The 24,387-nt window shown below is 45.6% G+C and overlaps 2 protein-coding genes across 2 annotated transcripts in view; both read right to left on the bottom strand.

Moving 5' to 3' along the window:
• Positions 1 to 24,387, bottom strand: part of SHFL (shiftless antiviral inhibitor of ribosomal frameshifting) — a 320,289-nt gene that overhangs the window by 9,549 nt on the left and 286,353 nt on the right. The window lies entirely within an intron of this gene.
• On the bottom strand, positions 885 to 18,279 carry MRPL4 (mitochondrial ribosomal protein L4). Its single transcript, XM_083421131.1, has 9 exons — positions 16,558 to 18,279; positions 13,752 to 13,836; positions 11,294 to 11,462; positions 10,379 to 10,430; positions 9,847 to 9,964; positions 6,116 to 6,222; positions 4,001 to 4,110; positions 1,832 to 1,902; positions 885 to 1,145 (listed from the first exon to the last, which is right to left on the bottom strand). Exons 1-9 carry the CDS (start codon positions 16,648 to 16,650, stop codon positions 1,000 to 1,002), a joined length of 951 nt encoding a protein of 316 aa, XP_083277257.1. The 5' UTR covers positions 16,651 to 18,279; the 3' UTR covers positions 885 to 999.

Genomic DNA, 24,387 nt, shown 5'->3' with positions numbered 1-24,387 from the left:
AGGAGTGCTCTGATGGCGTTTCCTGCTTGGCAGGGGGTTGGACTCGGTGGCCCTTGTGGTCTCTTCCAACTCTATGATTCTACACTCCCAGTATGTTTCCAAGCACAATTCAAAGTGTTGGTAATGACCATTAAAGCCCTAAACGGCCTCGGCCCTGTATACCTGAAGGAGCGTTTCCACCCCCATCATTAAGCCCAGACACTGAGATACAGCACTGAGGGCCTTCTGGCAGTTCCCTCACAGACGTGAAGCTATAGGGAACCAGGAAGAAGGCCTTCTTGGTAGTGACACCAACCCTGTGGAATGCCCTCCCATCAGATGTCAAGGAGATGAATAACTATATAACCTTTAGAAGACATCAGTCAAACCTCAGTTCCCAAATGCCTCCGTTTTGGAACATTTCAGCTCCCAAACACCGAAAACCCAGAAGTGTTCCAATTTTTGAACTTTTTCTGTTAGCCGAATGTCCAACACGGCTTCCGCTTGAGTGCAGGAAGCTCCTGCAACCAATCAGAAGCTGCGCCTTGGTTGTCGAACATTTCAGAAGCCTAATGGACTTCCAGAATGGATTACGTTTGACAACCAAGGTTTGACTGTATCGGGAGGTTTTAAAAGTTTAATGTTTTATTATGTTTTTGTACATGCTGGAATTATTAATATGGAAACGGTACTGACTAGGAGAGCCCTTGGTCTGATCCAGCAGGGCTCTTTTTCCACACCCCTTCCGAAATTCACCATACAAACATATAGCACAAAAGCATTTTGGCTTTTTTGTTTCCTCACTTGTGCAAATTCAACAGTAAGCACCAAAAATCAACTGTTTTTTAAAAAATTCAAGATTTTTGAAAGAGGACCTATGTCTCAAGATAAAGGCAGGCTGCAACTTGGGAAGACAAGTTAGCTTTAATGTTCATGTTAGGTGGGGGAAAACTCTTCCAAGGATGCAAGGAGTGAGAGGTGTGCGGCTCACAGCTGTTCAGTCCACCTTCGCCATACAGGTTATGGGAAGTCGCTATAGGGCAACTGCAGAGGGTAGAGCAGCCTGTATCGCGAGTCATGCCACAGCAGCTTCTCTTCCAGGAAGGCGATTGTATCCAGGGTCAGCACAAGGGTCTCGTACTTCAGCATGCTGTGCACATTGAGACCTGTGAGGAAAAAAGACACAGGAGTCAGGCTGTATCTCTAATGAGACCTGGCCCCAAAGAGCGGAAGGGTAGCAATGGGAAGACAAGGCAAGAAGACTAGCTTGGATGCAAGAGACAGGAAGGGGGGGGCAGTGAGGGGAAATGGCATAGTACCTGCCTTCCATCCAGAAGATCCGAGGTTCCATCCCCAGCATCTCCAGGTGGACAGCCTGGAGTGCTTTTCTTTTTATTTATTGCATTTGAGCCCCTTATAGGAACTGGCCTTGTTATGCAATCATTGGTGCTCTACAGTCAGATATGGATATATTGGCTACATTATTCACTGTCAATGTTAGCACAATTCATAGTAAATACCCTCAGACTGTTAACTATAAAGCTGACCAATTAACTTAAGAACTTGCTTAAGAATATGCCTTTGTCCTGTGTGTGCACGCACTTTACTATACTTTCTTGTTAAAACTACAGTGTAAGGCCAACAGTCATAAGCAGTAAAGGATGAAGTAAATAATGTCAACAGACAGATATGGATAGATGTTTTGTGCATGGAAACTGCTGTGCTGTATGAAGAATTAGAGACTGGGTGGGATGCTTGCCTGCAACTGCCTAAGCATCCTACTCCACCCAGACTACGTACGCAGTGAGTCATTCTGCAGAAGGCCCTGCCCCTTCTCCCCAACCCCACTCACCTACGGCTGGTAGGACTGTGATAGTTTTAAGGCCTCTCGTTGCAGCTTTGATGTTCTCAGGTAAGTCATTGCTGGAAGCCAGAAAGGGAAAATTATATATGTTTTGCAGGTTCAGGTCCAGGATTTGTTGGGTACAAAATACTAGTCATTCCCCTTTACATTTTGGCTGGGCGGTATGCAGTGACCGGGAGGGGGGGTCCTCATTTGCCTCCCTCCGTACCTATCTCCTGTCCCTGCTGGAGTCTGCACTAGAGGATCATTGCTCAAAAACTTGATTAGAGTCGCTCTGGTTCGGAAGCCTCACCAAGATTACAACTGTTCCAAAATGTTTGCCATGAAATTGTGTTGCCACAAAATAGAAAATATTGCTATAGTGCCTTAAGAAATTAATGTCTTATAGCTGTTGCAGGCTAAAGCGCACTTTGCAGACAATAAATCTGTTAAGTCTTTAAGTCAGTCTGTAAGGCAACCTTTGCCAAACGGCTGCCCTCTGGATATTGTGGACTCCAATTCCCATCATCCCTGACTATGCTTATGCTGCCTGGGCTGGTGGGAGTTGGAGTCCAACATCATCTGGAGGGCACCAGCTTGGGAAAGGCTGCTTAAAGCATTGCAAGTCTCTATGCTGTTTCAATATGAAAGTTGTTTGCATGAATTTTGGTCAGAAGAATACTCTGTATAGGAATTATTTGTGGGATTGAATGTAAGTATGTTTGAACACTTTTAAGGATTGTATGAAATGTATGTTTGTATGCTTGTATATCTGTAATATATGTGTATTAATGATGAACTATTTTAACAATAAAAACTTATTATAAGAAGAAGAAGAAGAAGAAGAAGAATCCAACCCAGAGGCACAATGAAAAACAAGCCCAACAAATGGACTTCAACGAGGGCTTCAGGTTTCAGGGCCCTCTACTGTTAACACAGCAGTTTAAGGTAAAGGTAAAGGGACCCCTGACCATTAGGTCCAGTTGCAGATGACTCTGGGGTTGCGGCGCTCATCTCGCTTTATTGGCCAAGGGAGCCGGTGTACACCTTTCGGGTCATGTGGCCAGCATGACTAAGCCGCTTCTGGCGAACCAGAGCAGCGCACGGAAACACCGTTTACCTTCCTGCTGGAGCTGTACCAATTTATCTACTTGCACTTTGACGTGCTTTTGAACTGCTAGGTTGGCAGAAGCAGGGACCAAGCAACAGGAGCTCACCCCATCGCGGGGATTCGAACCGCTGACCTTCCGATCGGCAAACCCTAGGCTCTGTGGTTTAGACCACAGCGCCACCAGCATCCCACTCAGCTTAAGGTAATTGTGCCCAAATAAAAAATTGCCTAATATGAGTTTGACCAAACTGCAAGAGGCAGTGGAAGACAGGGGTGCTCTGGTCCATGGGTCACGAAAAGACGGATACAACTAAACAACAACAACAACAATCAAAGTGCCTAATTTCCAACCTTTACAAGAGACATGTTCTTGCACACCTAAACAAGCGTGCGACATTTATGATGAAGGGCATTTCAAACTTGGATGAAATCACAAGGGACACGGTTGAAACTTGAGCCATTTTATGTAGAGACACATTCTGACACATAAAAGCTACCTAAATCCATAAAGCTCCAGTACCCAGTCACGTGACTGAAGCTAATGCTATTTTTCTTGTTTTACATGACCAAAAAACCATCTTCCACTTTGGAAACCTTCTCCATCTCTACCTCACGGTCACTGGAATGCACCATGGAGCATCCCAAGGCATACTTTACAGAACAAAGCAGGTTCCCAGGGGCCGGGCCTGATGGATCTTACTCTCACCCTGCGTGAACCAAACACTGAATGTGACTGCACAGTTCAAGAGATCAGTAGTGGTGGGTACTTCAAAGCAACTTGTTGGGACACTACTGTTCTTTTTATTCTGGACCCCTGAAAAAGGTTCTGTCGAACTCTAGGGTTTTTCAGTTTGAAAGCCAATGGCCTGGATAAAGGTTGTCACAAAAACTTGGGCCATTTCTGAAAATGTTCCCGTGGCTCAAGACAGCAGCAACCTTTGGTCAAACCAACATCCTCCAAAACCACATGAGTGTCTCTAAAGAAACACCCTGGGAGTGTTCTGACCCCAGTCACAGGCTGTATCCTCAGCCACCCCACAAACAGAACCTGAAGAAGCAAAACTCACACGTCGACAATCAGCACTGATTCTCCCCAGTGTCTGTAGCGAGCCAGATCCATCAGATACTGTGGGTCAGAAGTTGGCATATCTAGAGAGTCTACAACACGCAGATTATCCTGCAGGCAAAGAGAGAAGAAATGAGCCGAAGGTAATGAACAGAAGCCTGCCTGCTGAGCTACTTCTCCCAGGGTGTTTCTTATGTCTGCAGCTCTCTTCCAAGGCACCTGTGAGGTGTCACAAAAGCCTTTCCTGAAAATCCCAAGCAAGTGTTTGTAGCTCAGTGACAGAGCACATGCCTTGCATGCAGAAGGTTGCAGGTTCACACCCCCTTCCCCACCCTGTTCAAAGGATGTCAGAGCTGGAAGAAACACTGTCTGAGTTGTGCAGAGCTACTGCCACTTTGAGTAGACAAAAAGCAACTTGATGGACCAGTGGTCTGACTCAAGGAAGACAGCAGAAGTAAAGCTTTCCTCAAATCCTTTGGCTTAACCCTTCAAATTATTCATTCTAAACTAGAACAAAGCCCAATTACATGAAACCTCAGTTGCAGGGATCTGTCATTTCTGCTTACGCTAGTCAGTAAGGCTACATGCACATTGACCACTCTGTATAAAACATTAGCAACAACTACAAAGCAGCAACAATAACAGCTGCCAACTCAGGCAGCCCTTTGTAGGGGAGAGAGAATTTTTCTGCTGCAGCAGATGAGCAGTGGTGCCTTAGCCCACAGGCATTTTTTTTTGTCAGTAAAAGCAGTGGCAAGGGTAAGGGTTCTATTTAAAGACAAAAAACCCAAACTCAGACTGAAGTTCTCAGCAGCAGCTCACAAGAGCAAGCATGGAGACAGAAGGCTGACAGTGAATCACTGGCAGGGAGGGAAGCCACAGCAGCTTGTCACTGTTGGAAATGGGAGCACACAAAAAGGGCAAGAGCACAGCATGCAGGCTTCACAGGGGCAATGTGGGGAGAGGCTGCCAGAACCAGGAATACCAGAATCTACTGCTGTCGGCCAGGTCACTGGCTTTTAAACACTGCTATGCAGAGGCCCGCAACTGCTTTTCTCCACAGACCATCATATTTTCTTGCCAGCACATGGGATGCTTTTTGGAAGGATTCTGAATTAAATAATCAAATTTCCACACATCTCCTCTGTGATTATGGACTAATTAAAATAAATGTGCATTAAGCAGAGAGCATTCCACATATAGCCAGGGGTTTCTTTAGCCACATGTAAACAGGTAGGGGCAAATATAACATGGCAACACTATATATATATATATATATATATATATATATATATATATATATGTGCCAGTCTTTCCCAACTTCATGCTCCAGGTATTCCTCAACCATAACAAGCTGAGAGCTGCCACTGCAGGGTTGTGATGGGTCCTAAAAATTGATGTTTTTATTTTTTACAGAATTTAGTTAATTCTACTCATTGGAATGAATGAAAAAATAAGGGGGGGGGGGTCCAATGCAATTAAGGTAGTAGGGCTTAAAATGACCTCAGAAATGCTATTTAAATTATTTTGATCTTCTTAGTGTTTAGCCAGAACCTGCTTGTTCTGTTATGTTAGGAGAAAGGCGCATAGAGGGTAAAAAGCACAATATTTCTCTATTTCCAAAGTAACAAATCATTCACTTTCATTAGCCTCACTACTATCAGGGATCAATAGTACCCCCACAGGTTAATGAAGTGCTTTTACAAACCTGATTTGTTCCCTAGTTAGAAATCCTTGCAACCCAACTGTTCCTCTTCATGACTGTTATTATTCTGTGCAAATAATTGGGTTACTGTGACCCCAATTGCGTCTGCAAAGGACTGCAAGCAACCTGCACCCTCACTGCAACAGGTGGACAGACCTAATGGGTTCTTCAGATTCCCTATGTTACAGAACTGCTGTAGAATATACTATGATGATGTTGTTTGGAAACCCTGTAAGTACTATATAAATACTAAGTAATATGACTACTGCTAGACAGAGATATACAAACATAACTACAGAGTCCAGTTCCAGACCTTAAAAAAATAACCATGAGCCAACCCTTCGACCAGTCACAGCATATTACACTGGTAATAACTCTTTGAATTCACAAAGAATTGTGGCTGTGTGATACCTGTGCCAGTTTGGTTGTCAATGCCACCTTGAGTCCCAGGACACGCATTTTCATGGGGATCATGTAGTAGTAGCTGGTGGGACCACGAGGGCCACAGGCAACACCACCTAAAAGCAAGAGCCAGAGAAGTCTATGGGACGCTAGTGGGAATAAACACATCATCCAATCAATCCAGGAGGGAGAGGGGGATTGACAGTTAACGAAACACCATGGGACTGCCCTCCCCGCTTGGGGTGCGGTTGGTTGGGTTTTATCTTCTAGGGATACTTACCCTATCAAAACTTCACCTCTTCCCCATACCATTTTGACCCAGGAGTCCTGGACCAGGGATGACTTGTTAGTGAGGGGATGTTACCCCTCTATTGGGGAAGCTAGTATAGGGTCTGGGATTTCCACTATTGAAGGGCTAGGGAGGAATGGCGGTGGGGCTCGATATCTCTATCGGCGAAGGGCTTTGAGATGCAGTGATGCTCGAACCCCTTCCAATCTACGCCCCATCCCAAGGGACGAGGGTAGGGCAAGCAGGGATTACCCACCTCCGTCATTGGTGCTGTGCAATGCCAGGTCCATAGGCAACAAAACCCCCAACATGTGTGACTTTTTTGTCTCGCAGGGGATTGACCTGGCTTGCGTGACAAAGACCTGGGTACGGGAAGGCGAAGTAGTCTCCCTACATAACACCCCCAGGTTTCTCTGTCCTCCATCAATCGCGGACTGTGGGTTGGGGGGAAGGAGTAGCATTGTTAATCTGGGAGGATTCCTCTTTCAGAACTCTGCCAGCACTGGCGATCTCCGGCATTGAATCTGTTGGTCTCGTGTGGGGCACCAAGGAGAGCTTGGCTGTCTGGCTGGTGTACCGACCACCTAGCACACCTGCAGCCACCCTGTCAGACCTGCTGGAGGTGGTGGCGGGCTGGGCCTTGGAGTTCCCAAACCTACTGGTTTTGGTAGACTTCAACGTCCATGCCGATGCCGCTCCCTCCTCACAGGCTCTGGACCTAGTGTCTTCCATGGCAACACTAGGGCTCTCCCAGTTTGTTTTGGGCCCCACTCATCAAGCAGGCCACACGCTGGATCTGATCTTTGGGGCTGGCATAGATGTGATCATGCTCCCCCCTGTGGAAGTGCCATGGTCTGATCACTACGCTCTGAAAGCCAAGATTGACTTCCAGCTCCTCCCCTGCTCGGGTGGCGAGCCTATCTGGGCTCGCCTGCGAAGGCTGATGGATCCTGATAGATTCCGTCAGGCCTTGCGGGACCCTGCTCCTCCTGGCGACTCATTAGATGACCTTGTCGAGGACTGGAATAACCAGCTCTTGGCAGCCATCGATGAGATCGCGCCTAAACACCCTCTGCGACCCTGTCGAAACCGGGCTCCTTGGTTTACTGAGGAGCTCCCGAAAATGAAGCGGGATCTCAGACAGCTAGAGCGAATATGGCGACGGACTCGTGACGGAGCCTCAAGAACATCTTATAGGACACTTATGAAAGCCTATGAGATGGCTATGAAAGCTGCTAAGAAATCTTACTTCGCAGCTTCCATTGCATCCGCTAGCTCTCGCCCGGCACAACTTTTTAGAATAATTAGGACAACCAAATTTAAGCCCAGATTCGACCCACAGCTGTGAGGCATTCGTGAGCTTTTTTGCGGAGAAAGTCCTGTTGCTCCGCCGTGACCTCCCTGCTAATTTAGATAGTGACTAAACTGGAGGCCCCTCGACTGACTTCGGGTCCAGTGTTGGACCATTTCGATCGGATACTCCCTGCTGATGTGGATAGATTCCTCTAAGTTGGTAGGCCCACCACCTGCCTCCTTGTTCCGTGCCCGTCTTGGCTGATTAGGGAGTGTCCAGATGTTGCGCGGACCCCCCTGGTTGAAATTATCAATTTGTCCCTTGGCACGGGGACATTCCCAGGGGAACTGAAGGAAGCAGTGGTGTGTCCGCTCTTAAAGAAAACTTCACTAGATCCTTTAGGCCTATCCAATTACCGCCCAGTTTCAAATCTTCCATACCTGGGTAAGGTAACTGAGAGAGCGGTTGCTGAACAGCTTGGTAGCTTTCTGGAGGAAACATCGGCTTTAGATACATTTCAGTCCGGGTTCCGTCCTGGTTTCGGGACCGAGACGGCTCTGGTTGCCCTAACAGATGATCTCTGTAGACAACTGGATTGAGGCAGGTCAGGACTGCTGATCCTTTTAGATTTGTCAGCAGCCTTTGACATGGTCGATCATGATCTTCTGGACCACCGCCTCGCCGATGTGGGGATACAGGGCATAGCCTATAAATGACTGTGCTCTTTTATCTCTGGTTGGGGACAGAGGGTGGCACTAGGGAGGGAAATGTCGTCGCGCCACTCCTTGGTGTGTGGAGTGCTGCAGGGCGCAATTCTCTCCCCGATGCTTTTTAACATCTTTATGCGCCCCCTTGCCCAGATTATCCGGAGCTTTGGGCTGGGCTGTCACCAATATGCTGATGACACTCAGCTCTATCTGCTGATGGATGGCCACACCGACTTGGCCCCGGACACACTGACCAGATGCTTGGAAGCTGTGGTTGGATGGTTTCGTGGAAGCCAATTGAAACTAAATCCTTCGAAGACAGCGGTCCTATAGCTGGGTCGGGATGGCATGGGGATGAGGGACCAACTCCCTTCTCTTGTGGGGACCCAATTAGTGTCATTGCCTTCCGTTAAAGAGTTTGGGTGTAATCCTTGACACCTCCCTTTCCATGGAGGCGCAGGTTACAGCAACAGCCAAGGTGACATTTTTCCACCTTTGCCTCATCAAGCAGTTGGTCCCTTACCTTTCCGGCCTCGACCTGGCCACAGTGATCCATGCAACGGTCACGTCCAGGCTTGACTACTGTAGTTCGCTCTACACGGGGCTGCCCTTGAAGCTGACCCAGAAACTCCAGTGGGTGCAGAATGCTGCAGCGAGGCTCCTCACATGGTCTCTGCCATGGGAGCAAATTCACCTAGTGCTTTTCCAGCTGCACTGGCTCCCAGTGGAGTACAGGGTCAGATTTAAGGTGCTGCTTTTGACCTTTAAAGCCCTTCACGGCCTAGGACCCTCGTACCTACGGGACCGCCTCTCCTGGTCTGCCCCACGGAGCCCCTCAAGGTCCATAAATAGCAACACCCTAGTGGTCCCGGGCCCTAAGGAAGTTAGATTAGCTTCAACCAGAGTCAGGGCCTTTTCAACACTGGCTCCGGCCTGGTGGAATGCTCTGCCTCATGAGACCAGGGCCCTGCAGGATCTGATTTCTTTCCGCAGGGCCTGTAAGGCAGAGTTGTTCCGCCTGGCCTTTGGCTTGGAGCCAATTTGATTCCCTCCCCCTCTTTCTTTTTCCTTTCTCCTCCTGTGATGAGGCTGCATTTTAATATTTTAATGTTTCAATATTTTAATGTTGTATTTTAATCTTGTTTTTAAGTTGTATTCATTCAACTTGTTTTTATTATTGCTTTTTAGCCGCCCTGAGCCCGGCCTTGGCTGGGGAGGGTGGGGTATAAATAAAAATTATTATTATTATTACTATTATTATTATTATTATTATTAACTTGGCTGCACACTAACAGCCTTCTGAAGGGACAGTGTTTGGGCTCTGTTGACACAGCAATGTTTTGGGTATCTGAATCCCAGCCACAAAGGGAACAGCTACTAGCGTCTCCAAGGCTTACAGAGATGACATATCGCACAGTGGTTTGAGATGGAGAGAGAGATCATCACGCACCACCATGCCACAAAGGTGACCGGATACTGCCATGCCGGGCCCGTCCGCTGCCCTTCTGTGCCCAGGGTTTTCTGCCGCCACCACGCATCTCCGCACGAGTCTTTGTGTTGGCATAACTCTGGAAAATTAAGGCAGGTGAGACTGGTGTATGCTGCTCTGGCCAAACACAATCAGAATGCTCAAAGTGCTGGGCACAATTTGCCTCAGTAATTCCTACAACAACCTTGTAAGATTGTTTGGGGACAAGGTGGTAAGGGGTGGGGGATGAAGCTGAGAAAGTATTGCTTTCTTAGTGGAATTCATGGATGTGGCAAAATGTTAAGGAGTGAACCCAAGATAAGCAAATTGACTTTTAAATGGGCTTTTAACTTCATTATGCAAAGAGTGGCCCTCCCTTTACCACTGCCTATTATTTTGCCCCCTTTCTCCCTGGCAAATTGTCTGCCCCAATTTCTCCCTGCAAAACTCCCACTGAACAATGTTCTTCCCCATATTGCCCACCAGCTCTTGATCTTCCAATTTCTATACTTACAATTCTCTTAAAGTTCTTCTGCCAGATGGCCACTGTGTGTAGAATATCAACACTGAGAGGAAAACACACAGACACCAACAAGAAGAAAGTTAGCAAGAGATCTGGGAAATGGGACAGCACCACAGTAATCGTCATGATGGAAAGCAGTAGGGTTAAAATGGTTCAGAATTTAAACACAAGATTTTTACACCAGTCCCTTTTGCCACAGTAACTGAAGCCTCAATTTTATCCAAGGGAGAAGATACAGCTGGAGGTGGAAGATACCAATTGAAACCTGGCCTAGGAAAGTCATGAGGAAGTAAGATTTCAACTTCTGTTTTGGTGTTAAATGCTCCCTAACCAGCTTAGCTAATACAGGCAACTCACATTTTAGGCACGACTGATATGTGTGCAATCACACACATGCGCACAGTGGCGAACCCAGAAATGACCCAGAAATATCATCAAAGACGTCACTAAAAGGGCAGAATAGGAGCAGGGGCAGAGAGGGGTGTTTCAATTGCATGCAATTTCATGCAAGAGCACAATGACCCGAAAAGCAACCCCCACACAAATTGGGAGTTGCCTGTAAAAACAAACTGAAAAGCCCAGACTCCTGAAATGACAGCGCCAAATTTCAGGAACTATTCAAGGCATCTTATCCCTCTGGCACATATGGACAGGCCCAGCCTGGTCTATAGGATTGCCAGGTGCTCAACTGAATATGATTCCTGAAACTTAAGATCTGCATGTCAGCCTTTTACGTATCGTAACCAATGCTCCATATCTCTTTTCTGTTACCTACCCCCAACCTTCACCACCATTCCTTGATGCATGAAATGCTTTATGAGAAATCCCCACACCCACTTTTTGACGACTGATGGTCACTTCCAGCCCATCTCTGCAAATGCTTAGTAACTGGTAATCAATTCTTACCGGGGCATTACTGCAAACACATCAGGATGCAAATCTGTCAAGCCCACGTGCCTGGCGTCATAATGCTTCAGGGACTCTACCCAGGCCTGAACAGGTGCAAGGTGTTTGGGGATGGCAATGCTGCATTTCCGTAGGATGGGCTCACTAGAGACTATGTCAGGACACTTTTCTAAAAGGAAACAAGGCGCATGGGGGGGGGGGGGGATATGTGCAGGTGTGATTTCGGGCAATATTGACTGAAATAATTTCTTTGAAACTGAAAAGTAAATTCACAAAAGCATCACTCCATATGCATTTTTACAAGGCCATATGCACACATTCCTGTTTTATTTATTTGGGACTCATTATTGCAAAGAAGAAAGGTAACATCTTACCCAATTTACAAATGCTTTCTTAATTGTATGCCTAGAGGAAATGCCAGATGACTCTTTAAAAGCCTGTATTAAGATTGATTCTATTTCAAACCATGACTAGAAAAATATTTGAAATGGCTAGGTGCTATCATCAGATCTCTTTTAGGACATAACTGGACTGAAAATACTGTTTCAAACTTCTAGATATCTGCACTAAATGTTTAGGTAGGCAATCCCTTCCAAGTTTGTCAGCCACATTTTAAGCATTTTAGAGCCTGTAAAGTTGTTGCTTGCAGATTACTCTAATGATATCGCCTGAAATCGCCAACTTCCTCAGAAGCAATGGGTTGAGAACTACAGGTGCACACGCAACTGGGATTGATTCTCTTTCAAAAATTTATTCCATTCTTAATCATAGTATGTAGCAGTGATATCTGTTTACTGGAAGATTTTGAATCAGAAAAAAATCTACTACCCTAAATTGATGGTGTTCTTATTTATGTTTGACTCATATTTAGTAAAAATAAAAATAAAACCACACCATATTACTTTGGGGGTGCAACAAAAGTTAGTTTCAATAGCCAGAAACATTTGATTAAATGAAGAAATCAATAAAATACAATGCAATTTTAATTTTATAGTTAAATTCAAAACTTTACTTGGAAATTATTCTTACTGAAATAATTGTAAATATTTTTAAGACACGACAACTTGATAGAATTGTAGAGTTGGAAGGGACCCCAAGGGTCATCTAGTCCAACCCCCTGCAATGCAGGAATCTCAGCTAAAGCATCCATGACAGATGGTCATCCAACCTCTGTTTAAAAATCTCCAAGGAAGGAGAGTCCACCACCTCTCGTGAGAGTCTGTTCCACTGCTGAACAGCCCTTACTGACAGAAAGTTTTTCCGAATGTTTAATTGGAATCTCCTTTCTTGCAACTTGAAGCCATTTGTTCGAGTTCTACGCTCCAGAGCAGAAAACAAGCTTGCTCCCTCCCCCATGTGGCAGCCCTTAAGATATATGAAGATGACTATCATATCTTCTCTCTCCTGTTCACCAGGCTAAACATACCCAGCTCCTTCAAGCACTCCTCATAAGGCTTAGTTTCCAGACCGTTGATCATCCTGGTCGCCCTCCTCTGCACATGTTCCAGCTTGTCAAAATCCTTCTTAAATTGTGGTGTGCAGATTTGGACACAGTATTCCAAGTGTGATCTGACTAAGTCAGAATAGAGTGATACCATTACTTCCCTTGATCTGGACTATTGATGCAGCTTAAAATAGCATTAGCTTTTTTTGCTACTACATCACACTGATGACTCGTGTTGAGACCCCATGATCCTTTTCACATGTACTGCTAGTAAGCCAGGTGTCCTCCATCCTATATTTGTGCATCTGGTTCTTGCTGCCTAAGTGCAGAACCTGACATTTGTCCCTACTGAAATTCATTTTGTTAGCTTGTGCCCAGTTCTCCAATCTGTTAAGATCATTTTGAATTCTGATTTTGTCTTCTGCTACCCTTTCCAGTTTGGTGTTGTTTGCAAATTTGATGAGCATCCCTTCAATTCCTTCATCCAAGTCATTTACAAAGACGCTGAACAACGTATAGCATGCATTTCCCTTACACTGTTTAAATTTAAAAAGTGAATGCACTCAGGACAGTTACCATACTCAAAGAGCTGAATACATAAATGCATGTACTTTCCAGGGGTACTCATGTGAAAAAATTGACAATATTTATTTTATCTTTGACTGCTAGTAGATCCATTCAGTATGCTGCTAATTACTTGTATTAAATGATGCATTTCTAAAAATGGAATGTTTTCCACCTCACATCACTGTTATGGATCAGGTATTTCTAACACACTTGATAACTAACAGTACAAGTTTATACATGTTGCATCAGAAGTAAGTTCCACTGAGTTCAAAGGGACTCACAAGTGTGTAAAGGATTACAACCATTCCCCAGTGAGGAAGTTCGAATGTTCTGCCAACAATTCTCACTGCGCCTGACAATTGGCCATGCAATCTAGGACTGATGGAATCTGGGTGCCCTACAACATCTAGAGGCAACAAGTCTGTTCTAGTCATGAAAAGGCCTTACCTTTTAATGAAGCTACATCCGTCACACTAGCTGAAACACCAGGGTTGCCTAGAAATCCTGTCTGGTTCGATAATGTACACAAAGGCTAGGGGAAGAAATAAAAATGGAGTAAGATATCTGAAGGTACCAACAGCTCAGTCAAGATAGCTCCTGTAAATGGCTACTCATTTATCACGGAGATAATAAATAATAATAATAATAATAATAATTTATTATTTGTACCCCGCCCATTTGGCTGGGTTTCCCCAGCACTCTGAGCAGCTTCCACAGAAACAAAAAATGCAATAAAATATCACAGATTAAAAACTTCCCTGAACAGAGCTGCCTTAAGATGTCTTCTAAATGTCAGGTAGTTATTTATCGCTTTGACATCTGCTGGGAGGGCATTCCACAGGGCGGGCGCCACTACCGAGAAGGCCCTCTGCCTGGTTCCCTGTAGCTTTGCTTCTCGCAATGAGGGAACCGCCAGAAGGCCCTCGGAGCTGGACCTCAGTGTCCGGGCAGAACGATGGGGGTGGAGACGCTCCTTCAGGTATACTGGGCCGAGGCCGTTTAGGGCTTTAAAGGTCAACACCAACACTTTGAATTGTGCTCGGAAACGTACTGGGAGCCAATGTAGGTCTTTCAAGACCGGTGTTATATGGTCTCGGCGGCAGCTCCCAGTCACCAGTCTAGCTGCCGCATTCTGGATTAGTTGTAGTTTCCGAGTCACCTTCAAAGGTAGCCCCACGTAGAGCGCATTGCAGTAGTCCAAGCGGGAGATAACCAGAGCATGCACCACTCTGGCGAGACAGTCCGCGGGCAGGTAGGGTCTCAGCCTGCGTACCAGGTGGAGTTGGTAGACAGCTGCCCTGGATACAGAATTGACCTGCGCCTCCATGGACAGCTGTGAGTCCAAAATGACTCCCAGGCTGCACACCTGGTCCTTCAGGGGCACAGTTACCCTATTCAGGACCAGGGAGCCCTCCACACCGGCCCGCCCCCTGTCCCCTGCCAGAGATGGCTTATGCTTGATCTTTAGACAGAATGCCAACCTGGTGCCACCTCTCTCAACTTAGCCCCAAATCCAGTTTTCCCATGGGGTCATTTGAGATAACCCTGTACTTTTCACTGTGCACCTTCACAGTCCTAATGAAATACAGAAAAAGGCTAGCCTTGCAGATGTTTACCACAGTGTAATTCCACTAAACTGATGAAAAGGGATTAGGCTGTAACTAAGGAATGCGTAACTTTTTTTATCATATTAATCCCATTATCCTTACCATCATCCTTCCTCTTTAACACCCCCACACTACTGAAATGTACATATACGCTCACTGAGGCAGAGGCCTGACATTTTTGCTTCCCCCCCCTTTTCTTTTGCTTATGTTGCTTTGTAAAGTTCACTTGTGATGCTGTATATAAAAATGAGTGACAATACATTGATGCTTTTCGATACACGTGCTCACCATACTGTCAAAATGTTATGACTTTGCCCTAAACTCCTTTTAGTGGCACAGTGCAAAAAAGATAGCACTCCCTGTCATGAAAGCTCTCTCTGCCTCATATGTTGGATCTCCGAAAATGCTTTTGATGAGTAGTCCCCACAGACATCAAGGATGCTTTGGGTATCTCAGGACTGGAGTGGATTGGGTTTGCATAGCAGGTGGATGTGCTGTGCAATCAAGTGAAGACTCAGAAAATTCTAAAAGACAGCACTATGCACTTCCTTACACAGCTGCAAGTACATCTGCACAGGGCTTCACCTTGTTCTTGTTCCCTCTGTGGCTATATTCACATGTATTGAGAACAACTGACCGAATATAAAAAGTAAGATTCAAGACAAGGCAAAGAAACTCCCTTCACACAAAAATAATGAACTTTCTGCTGTGATATGTGGTGATCAACACTAACATGTTTTTCCCCCAAATACTCTTTGTTAATTTTGCACATAGTTTAGAAACCAATAAAGCAAACATAATGGGGGATGGTGAATCACATTTTGATGCACAATAGACATAAATAATGTAAGTGGCTAGTGTATCTTATGCTTCACAGAACAAATACAAAGATAGGAAATGAGCTGAAAAGAAGGAAAAATGGGGATACTTAAAATATTGATATAACTACAAAAATAATACTGTCTTCACATATTACATATGTCTGTGAAGGCTGTCAAGGAGTGTAGCAGCTTTGCCCTGTTCATATATTCAATAAGATCTCTCCAAAACACCCCAAAGGCTTCCGGCTTAACCCTACCAGCCATCTCCAATGCTGCCTTCTACTTCTGAACCATGGTAGCACGTGCTGCCATGAATTAAAAAATTAATAGCGTCTTCAATTTTATTTCCTCGTTTCCATAGCCCCCCCCCCCCGTTAATGGGCACTGCCATTCAAATGGTGTGCAGGCACAGCGTCTTGTGATTATGTGGCGTGAGGCTTACCCAGGGGGGTAGCCAAGGGAGGTAGATGCCCCCCTAATTCAATAAAAAATACTTAACTGAGGTTCTCCCCGCCCCAAAAAATCCGGCCTAGGCCCATGCCGGCCTCCCCCGCAATATTTTATTCCGGTTGGGGCCCCGGCTCGTTTCTATCCCCAAATACATTGATAGCAGCGCCAGCTGAGGTCCAGCCTCCACACGCTCGCCAAGTACAACCCTCATTTCATTTACAGCCCCCGGGGCGCGCGCGCCTGCGCCCGAGCGCGCTCCCGCCTGAGAGGCTTTTCGGAGGCGGTGAGGGGAGCCTCCGCAGCTGGGCGGGGGGGGGGAGGCCCCCGCTTCCCAGGAGCCCCACAGCTCCCTCGCGCGCGCCCCCGGTCCCTCACCCGCCAAGCGACTCCCCGACGCGGCAGCGACGCGCAGAGCCGGAGCATCACAGCAGCCCCTTCCGCGCCGGCCCGCCGGCAAACGCAGAGCATGCGCACTAAAAGAAAAAAAGCTTTCGTCCCTGGCCGATGACGTCAGGCGCGAAAGGGGCTTTGCCTCATCAGGGCGCGCAGGAATTTTCCTGAGAGTGAAAAAAGACGCCACGCGACGGACCCTTCCGCTCTAGGAACGGCTTTCCCCACTTCCGCTTCCGGTGCTTAGCTGGCTCTTCAGTGTAGAAAGAGACGAGGACAAGACCTTTCCGCTTTCTGGGGACCGGAATCCTAAGAGACTCGTTTCTGCGCAAGATGGCGCCTGGTGACGCCTCTCGTGGTCTCGTTTGTTTCTCACCCGCAGAGCTTTCCGGGCTGCCTTGCGCAGGAGCCGTCGTCTCCGCGGCTGCCTCTTGGCCTGGTCGTCAGGCGAAAAAGGAAGCGCGGGGGGGGGGGCGCGATTGGGGCCGCCCCTCCTCCGGACGAAGGGCGGAATAAAACCACAAGAATAGAGGGAGGAGGACGATGATAAACGATAAGGAAGTGTGCTTCGCCTGCGAGGAGGAGCGAGCGGGTGCTGGGCATCTGCTCCTGCCGGGTGCGGAGGCTGCGTCGGACGCCCCAGCCTGCCTGCCTGCCTGCCTGCCTGCCTCCCTGGGAAGGCCAACACACACGGACTTGGCAGCCTTTATAAATGCAGCCCGAAATACTTCCCTTCTGCTCTACTGTGGTTGCATTTTGGAGGCTGTCCGGAAGGCACCCTCGTGTGTGTGGGGTGTACTCCTTATTCATACCCCAAGTATTTAATGAGATGCAGAACACCAGTTTTCTCACTGTTCACAAACTGCCTAACACACTTTGGAAACTTACTCCCTTAATAGCACAGCCATAAGTGTCCACTCAAAGGGAAAGATTCACACTTTCTTGCAGAAAACTGATTTTCTAGATCCATTTCAATCAGTTTTGGTACAAAAACTGCTTTGGCCACACTGTATGATTACCTCTGTCAGGAGAGAGACAATGGAAATATGTCATTGTTAATTCTCAACCTCTTAGCTTTCAATACCATCAACCATGGTATCCTTCTGGAGTGGCTGTCTGAGTTAGGGGTGATTGGCACTGCTTTGCACTGGTACCAGTCCCAATTGGAAGGTCATTTCCAGAGGGATATGCTTGTGCAGTGCTCAAGGAGTTCCCCCCTTCACATTCCTGTAACCTACTGTTAATAAAGTGTGTGCCCAAGGACTAACAGAATAATGTATGACCTTGAAATAATCATGTAAAATGTAACACTGTATTCTATGAATGAGTTCTCTATTGAATTCAATGAATGTCTCTAAAGGGATGCTTAAGAAATACCCTATGAAATAATGTAACAACAAAGTGAGAACTTATGTGTATAAATGTAAAAATTGTTGCCATTATGACATGTCCCATATAGGCAGCCCCACACTGCCATCTATTGAGTCTATGCCAGGGGTTGTCAACCTGGTCCCTACTGCCCACTAGTGGGCATTTCAGGATTGCAGGTGGGCGGGAGGGGGTTCTACAGCACAAGCTGAATACAGTGGACATTCGCAATGCACATTCGCAACCCACAGCGGTGCGTCTGCGCACGTGCAGGTTGCTATTCGGCGCTTCTGTGCATGCGCAAAGCATGATTTAGCACTGTATCAGGAAATTTTAAATTTCTATTAAAAAAAAAAGATTTTGTGCTGTAAGCTGCCCAGAATGGGTGGGGTATAAATAAATAATCACCTCGGAAGTTGAGTCTGCCCTCCAAAGCTGGCTAATTGATGCTCCAGGCAAGCCAATAGAGCTCACCAGCAGGTACTCGCCATGAAGTTGCTACAGTAAGTGCCACACTTTTTACATTTGGGGGGAAAGGTGCCAGTATGGTATACTCTTGAGTACCCCCAGAAAAAGCACTGATAAGGTCATAGAATTGTAGATTTGGAAAGGACCCTAAGGGTCATCTAGTCCAACCCTCTGCAATGCAAGAACCACAACTAACCAACCTCATCCTCATGCAATGCAGGAATCACAGGTAAGTTGCAGTCCATAACTTTTTACTTTGTTTAACTTATAAGAGCAAAAGGATTCTTACGAACCAGGAATCATCTGAAAAGTTTGCAAAAGTTTGCTTCAAAGGGCTGCCCAAACTTTTTCAAGAGCCATTATGGCCTAGGATCTCCAGGCCTTCCTCATAGAATCATAGAGTTGGAAGAGACCACAAGGGCCGTCGAGTCCAACCCCCTGCCAAGCAGGAAACACCATCAGAGCACTCCTGACATGGTTGTCAAGCCTCTGCTTAAAGACCTCCAGAGAAGGAGACTCCACCACACTCCTTGGCAGCAAATTCCACTGTCGAACAGCCACTGGATCACAATTTCTGTTCTCATCCTGAAGCAAAGTTCTTAACCTGAAGCACTATTTCTGGGTTAGCGGAGTATGTATCCTGAGGTACCACTGTATTTATATCCCGCCCATCTGGCTGGGTTTCCCCAGCCAAATATATGTTTAAGCTGCAGAATGACAATGGGAGAGTGTGGTGGATCACTGCCAGTTTTTGATATTGGATAGTAGATTGCAGCCTAATGCAAGTTGGACATGCCTGCAGTAGTCTAAGCAGGAGATGACCAGGGAACATACCACTCTGGCAAGACAGTGCACAGACATGTCTCAGCCTGTTTACCAGATGGAGCTGGTAGACAGCTGCCCTGGACATAGAATTAATTGTGCCTCCATGGACAGCTTTAGGGACACAGTTACTCCATTCAGGACCAGGGAGTCGTACCCCCCCCCACACCTGCCTGCCCTCTGTCCCCCAGAAACAATACTCCTGTCTTGTCGAAATTAAACTTGAATCCATTAGCTGCTATCCTCCAACCGCCTCCAGACACCCAGGGCACTCGCTGCCTTCACTGCTTCTGATTTAAACGGAGGTAGAGCTGGGTATCATTTGCATATTGGTGAACACCCAGTCCAAACCCCTGATGATCTCTTCCAGCGGCTTCATATAGATGTTGAAAAGCATGGGGGAGAGGACAGAACCGTGAGGCACACCACAAGTGAGAGTCCAGGGGTCTGAACACTTATCCCCCCCCTGCACTTTCTGAACATGGCCTAAAAGAAAGGAGTGGGAGCATTATATAACAGTGCCCCCAACTCCCCTAGACAGTCCAGAAGGATACCATGGTCAATAATATCAAAAGCCGCTGAGAACGCTGCAAACCTGCAAGTGAATGTTCCAGTTTGTGAATGTTTTTTGGAAGCAGCTTGCATTTGAGTGCAGGAAGCTCTTGCAGCCAATCAGAAGCCGCGTCTTGGTTTTCAAATGGTTTCGGGAGTCGAATAGACTTCCGGAATGGATTAAGTTCGAGAACCAAGGTACCACTGTATTTTCTAATATTGTTGCATATTTTAATTACTCTATACCCTACCCTTCCCGCTTGTTCCCAGATACATGTTTTACTGTTGTTCTTAATTCAAATCCTTCTTGCGTTTTTACATGCTTGCAATAGCACTTTAGATAGTCTAGAAACCGTTTCCAATCCTTAAAATCTGCTGCTTCTTGATTTCTAATTTCATGATAAAATTTGCCCATTCAACATATTCTGTCAATTTTAACTGCCACTCTTCTTCTGGGTGGGTAATAATCTAATTAACAACAATAATACTTTGAAAGCAATATTACCACTGCTGCTGCTACTGCTGCACTTTAAAAGCAATATTACAGTGAGGGGGGAAGGTATTTGATCCCCAGCTAATTTTGCCTGTTTGCCCTCTGATGAAGAAATGACCAGTCCATAATTTTAATGGTAGGTTTATTGTAGCTGTGAAAGACAGAATAACAACAGGAAAACCCCCAGAAACCCAGAGGACAAAAGTCAGAGATTGATGTGCATTATAATGAGTGAAATAAGTATTTGATCCCCTATCAACCAGCCAGATGCCTGGCTACCTGGTACCTTCACTGTATGTAACGAGCTGAGATTAGAAGCACCCGCTGTAAGGGAGAAGTCTCACCTGTAATTCCAGCTTGTTACAGTACCTGTAGAAAAGACACCTGTCAACAGAAGCAATCAGTCCTGCAGATTCCAAAGTGGCCACCAAGACCAAAGAGCTGTCCAAGGATGTCAGGGACAAGATTGTAGACCTGCACAAGGCTGGACAGGGCTACAAGACTATTGCCAAGCAGCTTGGTGAGAAGGTGACAACAGTTGGTGCAATAATTTGCAAACGGAAGAATCACAAAATAATTGTCAACCTCCTTCGATCTGGGGCTCCATGAAAGATCTCATTTCGTTGGCATCTATGAATTGCAAGTTAAATTTTGACAGCACAAAGTGAACCTCCATTTTTTTCACCTTGTCTGTTTTTTGCCAATTAATTGTCCCGTTCCAATTTTTCAATTTAATTTACCAATGTGGCTTTAAATTTATTGAAAAATATTACTGCTTGAGTTCAGGGCTTTCCACCAGAGACTTGTTGTTTTCTTCTTGCACCTCTGCCGCTCGATCCCATCTCAACCCCCCCCACTTTTGGTGGGGGAGACACAAGAACCCGCAATTTAGTGCTGCCGAAGCTCACACCCAAATCTTCTCTTTGGGCTTCTTTCTGGAGGCACAGCATCCTTGTGCGCACCCCAAAAAGTCTCTTGATGGCAGAGTCTTTCTTGGAGGCTAACTCTTACTTCCTCGCCATCTTGCAGTCACCCCGGAAACTTAACACTTTTAACTTTTCCAACCAACTATATCAGGGGTGTCAACCTTTTTATACCTACTGCCCACTAATGCATCTTTCTTGATGGTAAAATTTCCTTACCGCCCCCGAGTGCTCGATGGAAGGAGGATTCAGCTTGTGCCGTAGAACCCCCTACCACCCACATAGAATCCTGAAACGCCCACTAGTGGGCAGGAGGGACCAGGTTGACAACCCCTGAATGATACCAAGGTAAGAATTGCACTCATTGCTTGACTTGATTTTGCTTCTGCAGTTTTGTCTGGGCAACAGCACAGAAAGTTAATGCACTTTTACACTTTGGCTTCCTTTGGTAAAGTAGTATCAAACTAAGCAGCAAAACAGGAACAGCCTCATGAAAAGGAAGCCCGTTAATCTTGGGGTTTGTGGTTTTGAACTACAGTTGCTGTTTCCTCTATGCAAGATCATTTACCACACAGAACATCTGCATGCTAAGCAGAGGTGCTGGGCAGCTGCCAAGGCTTTTTCAACCCAATAGGATCCTTTTTTAATTGCACAGGTGGGAAGAGAGCCTCATTTCCACACGGGCAAACTTCCTGTTGAAATCAGCCTTTGATGCCACCAGTGTTCCATGTTTTTGTTTTTGTGTGCCACTCTTCTTGTGCTATAGTGGAAGAGTGCCTGCCCCCATGGCAGTAATGCAGTATACATTGGGGGAGCTTTACAGAACAATTAATAAAGCAGATGGGATATTATTGCGTTGATAACAGGTTTCAGAATATAATTGAAAAAAGAAAAAAAAAACCACCAATCTGGAGAGGCCCCTCGTCCTTTGTCTCTTGCCAACACTCTTTGTTCCAGTTCTTCTGAGAAAGTTCAGACATAGGGACCTGACTTGCACATTTTGGAGTAAAGATAGATGCAAATAATTCAACCAGCTTCTTTAAAATATCCCCTTCTCCTTTTTTTTTATATATATAATATTTTATTGAGTTTTCCAATTTAATAATCCAATAAGAACCACATTCCAAATTACAATACAATAAAAAGCCAAATATATTGCCAAATTATATATCTTTGAGCGACTTCCCCACGCTCTGAATTTCACGGAGTGCTAATCATCTACTATCACATTGCATTTCTTAATTAGTCAATAAACCATTCCTATGTTAATCCTACACTGAATTTTCATTTATGTTTACAACCACTGGTCTGTTCAAACTTTTGTCTTCACAATTCTGTGTGAAAGATTTTCCCCTGATATTATCCACATTCCAGCATTTTTGGTTTCTGCCCATAGGAGCAAAAACAAAGTAACTCCAATCCATAATTGTTTCCTTCCTTCCACCGAGGGAACAGCAGCAATGTTCTTTCAAGCCCACTTGCATTCAAACAACATCCCCTTCTCCTTTAGCATATATTTAACTCCCTTGTTGTCCAAAGGCACTACTGCCTTCCCTAACGGGTTTCCTGCTTCTAACGTAGTTAAATATTTTTCTTGTTAATCAGCTGGTGGAAAGTTCCTTGAAATTATTTTGCTTTGTTGCTCTGATAACCTGTTTGCATTTATTTTGCTAGACCTTGTGTCCCTTTTTGTTCTTTTTTGGGCAAGACTTCCATTTTCCGAATTAAGTCTTCTTACCTCTAGAAGTTTCCTTGGCTCTGTTAACAATGCTGGCATCCTCTTGAACTTAGTGGTACCTTTCCTGAGATTTTCTCTCTCCTCCTTTCACCCACTCCACCCTGACCCAGCATTCTGGAGAGATTTGAGCCTCTTAAAGTTTTTTATTTTGAAGCCCAATGCAACTTCGTTGGATTTCTATGGGAGATCTGTGTTCTTGTGTGTGATTTCAACAGCACTGTCCAGAGCAAACTTTTATTTCTGATGTTTTGCTGAATTCTTTCCCTCTAATGGAAACTGTTTCAGAGCCTAAGTTCAGATATATTTTCCTGGGTTCCTGCTCAGATGGCATACAACTGTTGCTGTTTATGGGAAAGCTGCTGTAAGGTGATAGATTTTATTATCAGGGATCCCCAGTGTTAAGTTGTGGGCGAACATATCAGACGACACAGCGATTCTTCCAAAGCAGCTCTTTATTTGTAAGCTGGAACAGAACTGAACTGAGGAGCTCAGTCAGCCTGCTTATATAGAGCTCCACTAGAATGCAACAGTAACCATTTTCTGCAACTAGCCAATCACTGAACGTCACTTTCGATCCTTAATTTGCATACAAACTATCCAATCACTGAACGTCACTTTCGATCCTTCATTTGCATAACTATCTACAGTATCCCCCTGCTGGCCCAGGGTGAGAACTTCAGTACATAACACCCAGAGACTTCTGAGTAATTGAAATAAAAGTTTCATTTACTCTTCTGCCAAATGGCTTTTCCCCACCTGGGTGTGCCAAGGAATATTGTGCAGAATTTAGAATCTGAGAATATCAGCTTTGGGGTTTGGGAACTTTCTGGTTCGGATGAAAACAGATGTAGATGTTTTATGCACCACCTGGCTGAATACAGCTCATTCACCATGAATTGTGACCTGGCAGCTGACCCAACTCCCTACTCCCATTTTTCCAGTTCTAGGAAGGCAGCAAAACTAGGAGGCCCATTGAGTCCTTGTAGGTGTGCTGTGTTGGGCTTGAGAGATCACAACTTTTGCAAGTCTGCCTTTGAAAAGCACGCAGAGTGCCTGCAAAGACTTCCAAGATTCACTGCAGTTGGGAAAGAAAAAACCCTTCCCCAAGTCCACAGAGACAGCCTGTACTAGCAGCGTATTATGGCTGACAGGTTTTATTCCAGCATCCTGATTCCATCCTGAGACACAGAGATTAAGGAGCTGAAACTGCTCCCTTATTTTCACCTGCCAGGTCAGGAAAAGCTTCATTTCCTATAGTTTGTTTTGTTTCAGGGTTGTGCTAAAAACATTGGGGCAGAGCCAGAATAAAAAGTGGCAACTGTGCTAGTTATTTTGTAAGAAGCATATTTTTGTTTTCGGTAAGTTGATCTGAAAACTTTTATCAGTACAGTCAATATTTTGTGTGCTTGTACAGTATCAGAGCTGTAGACTGGAAGAGCAACAGATTTATT

The sequence above is a fragment of the Podarcis tiliguerta genome, assembly GCF_965153285.1.
Source record: "Podarcis tiliguerta genome assembly, chromosome: 17".
Lineage (NCBI taxonomy): Eukaryota > Metazoa > Chordata > Lepidosauria > Squamata > Lacertidae > Podarcis > Podarcis tiliguerta.
This window is presented reverse-complemented; position numbering and strand designations above follow the sequence as displayed.

Excerpts from the sequence above, each read along its gene's own strand:
- MRPL4 (XM_083421131.1), bottom strand. The coding sequence starts at position 16,650 with ATGCTCTGCGTTTGCCGGCGGGCCGGCGCGGAAGGGGCTGCTGTGATG. Across the intron at positions 10,431-11,293 it reads GTGTTTGCAGTAATGCCCCG|TGTTGATATTCTACACACAG; the intron begins GTAAGAATTGAT and ends TTTTCCTCTCAG. Across the intron at positions 9,965-10,378 it reads AGAAGAACTTTAAGAGAATT|AGTTATGCCAACACAAAGAC; the intron begins GTAAGTATAGAA and ends TTAATTTTCCAG.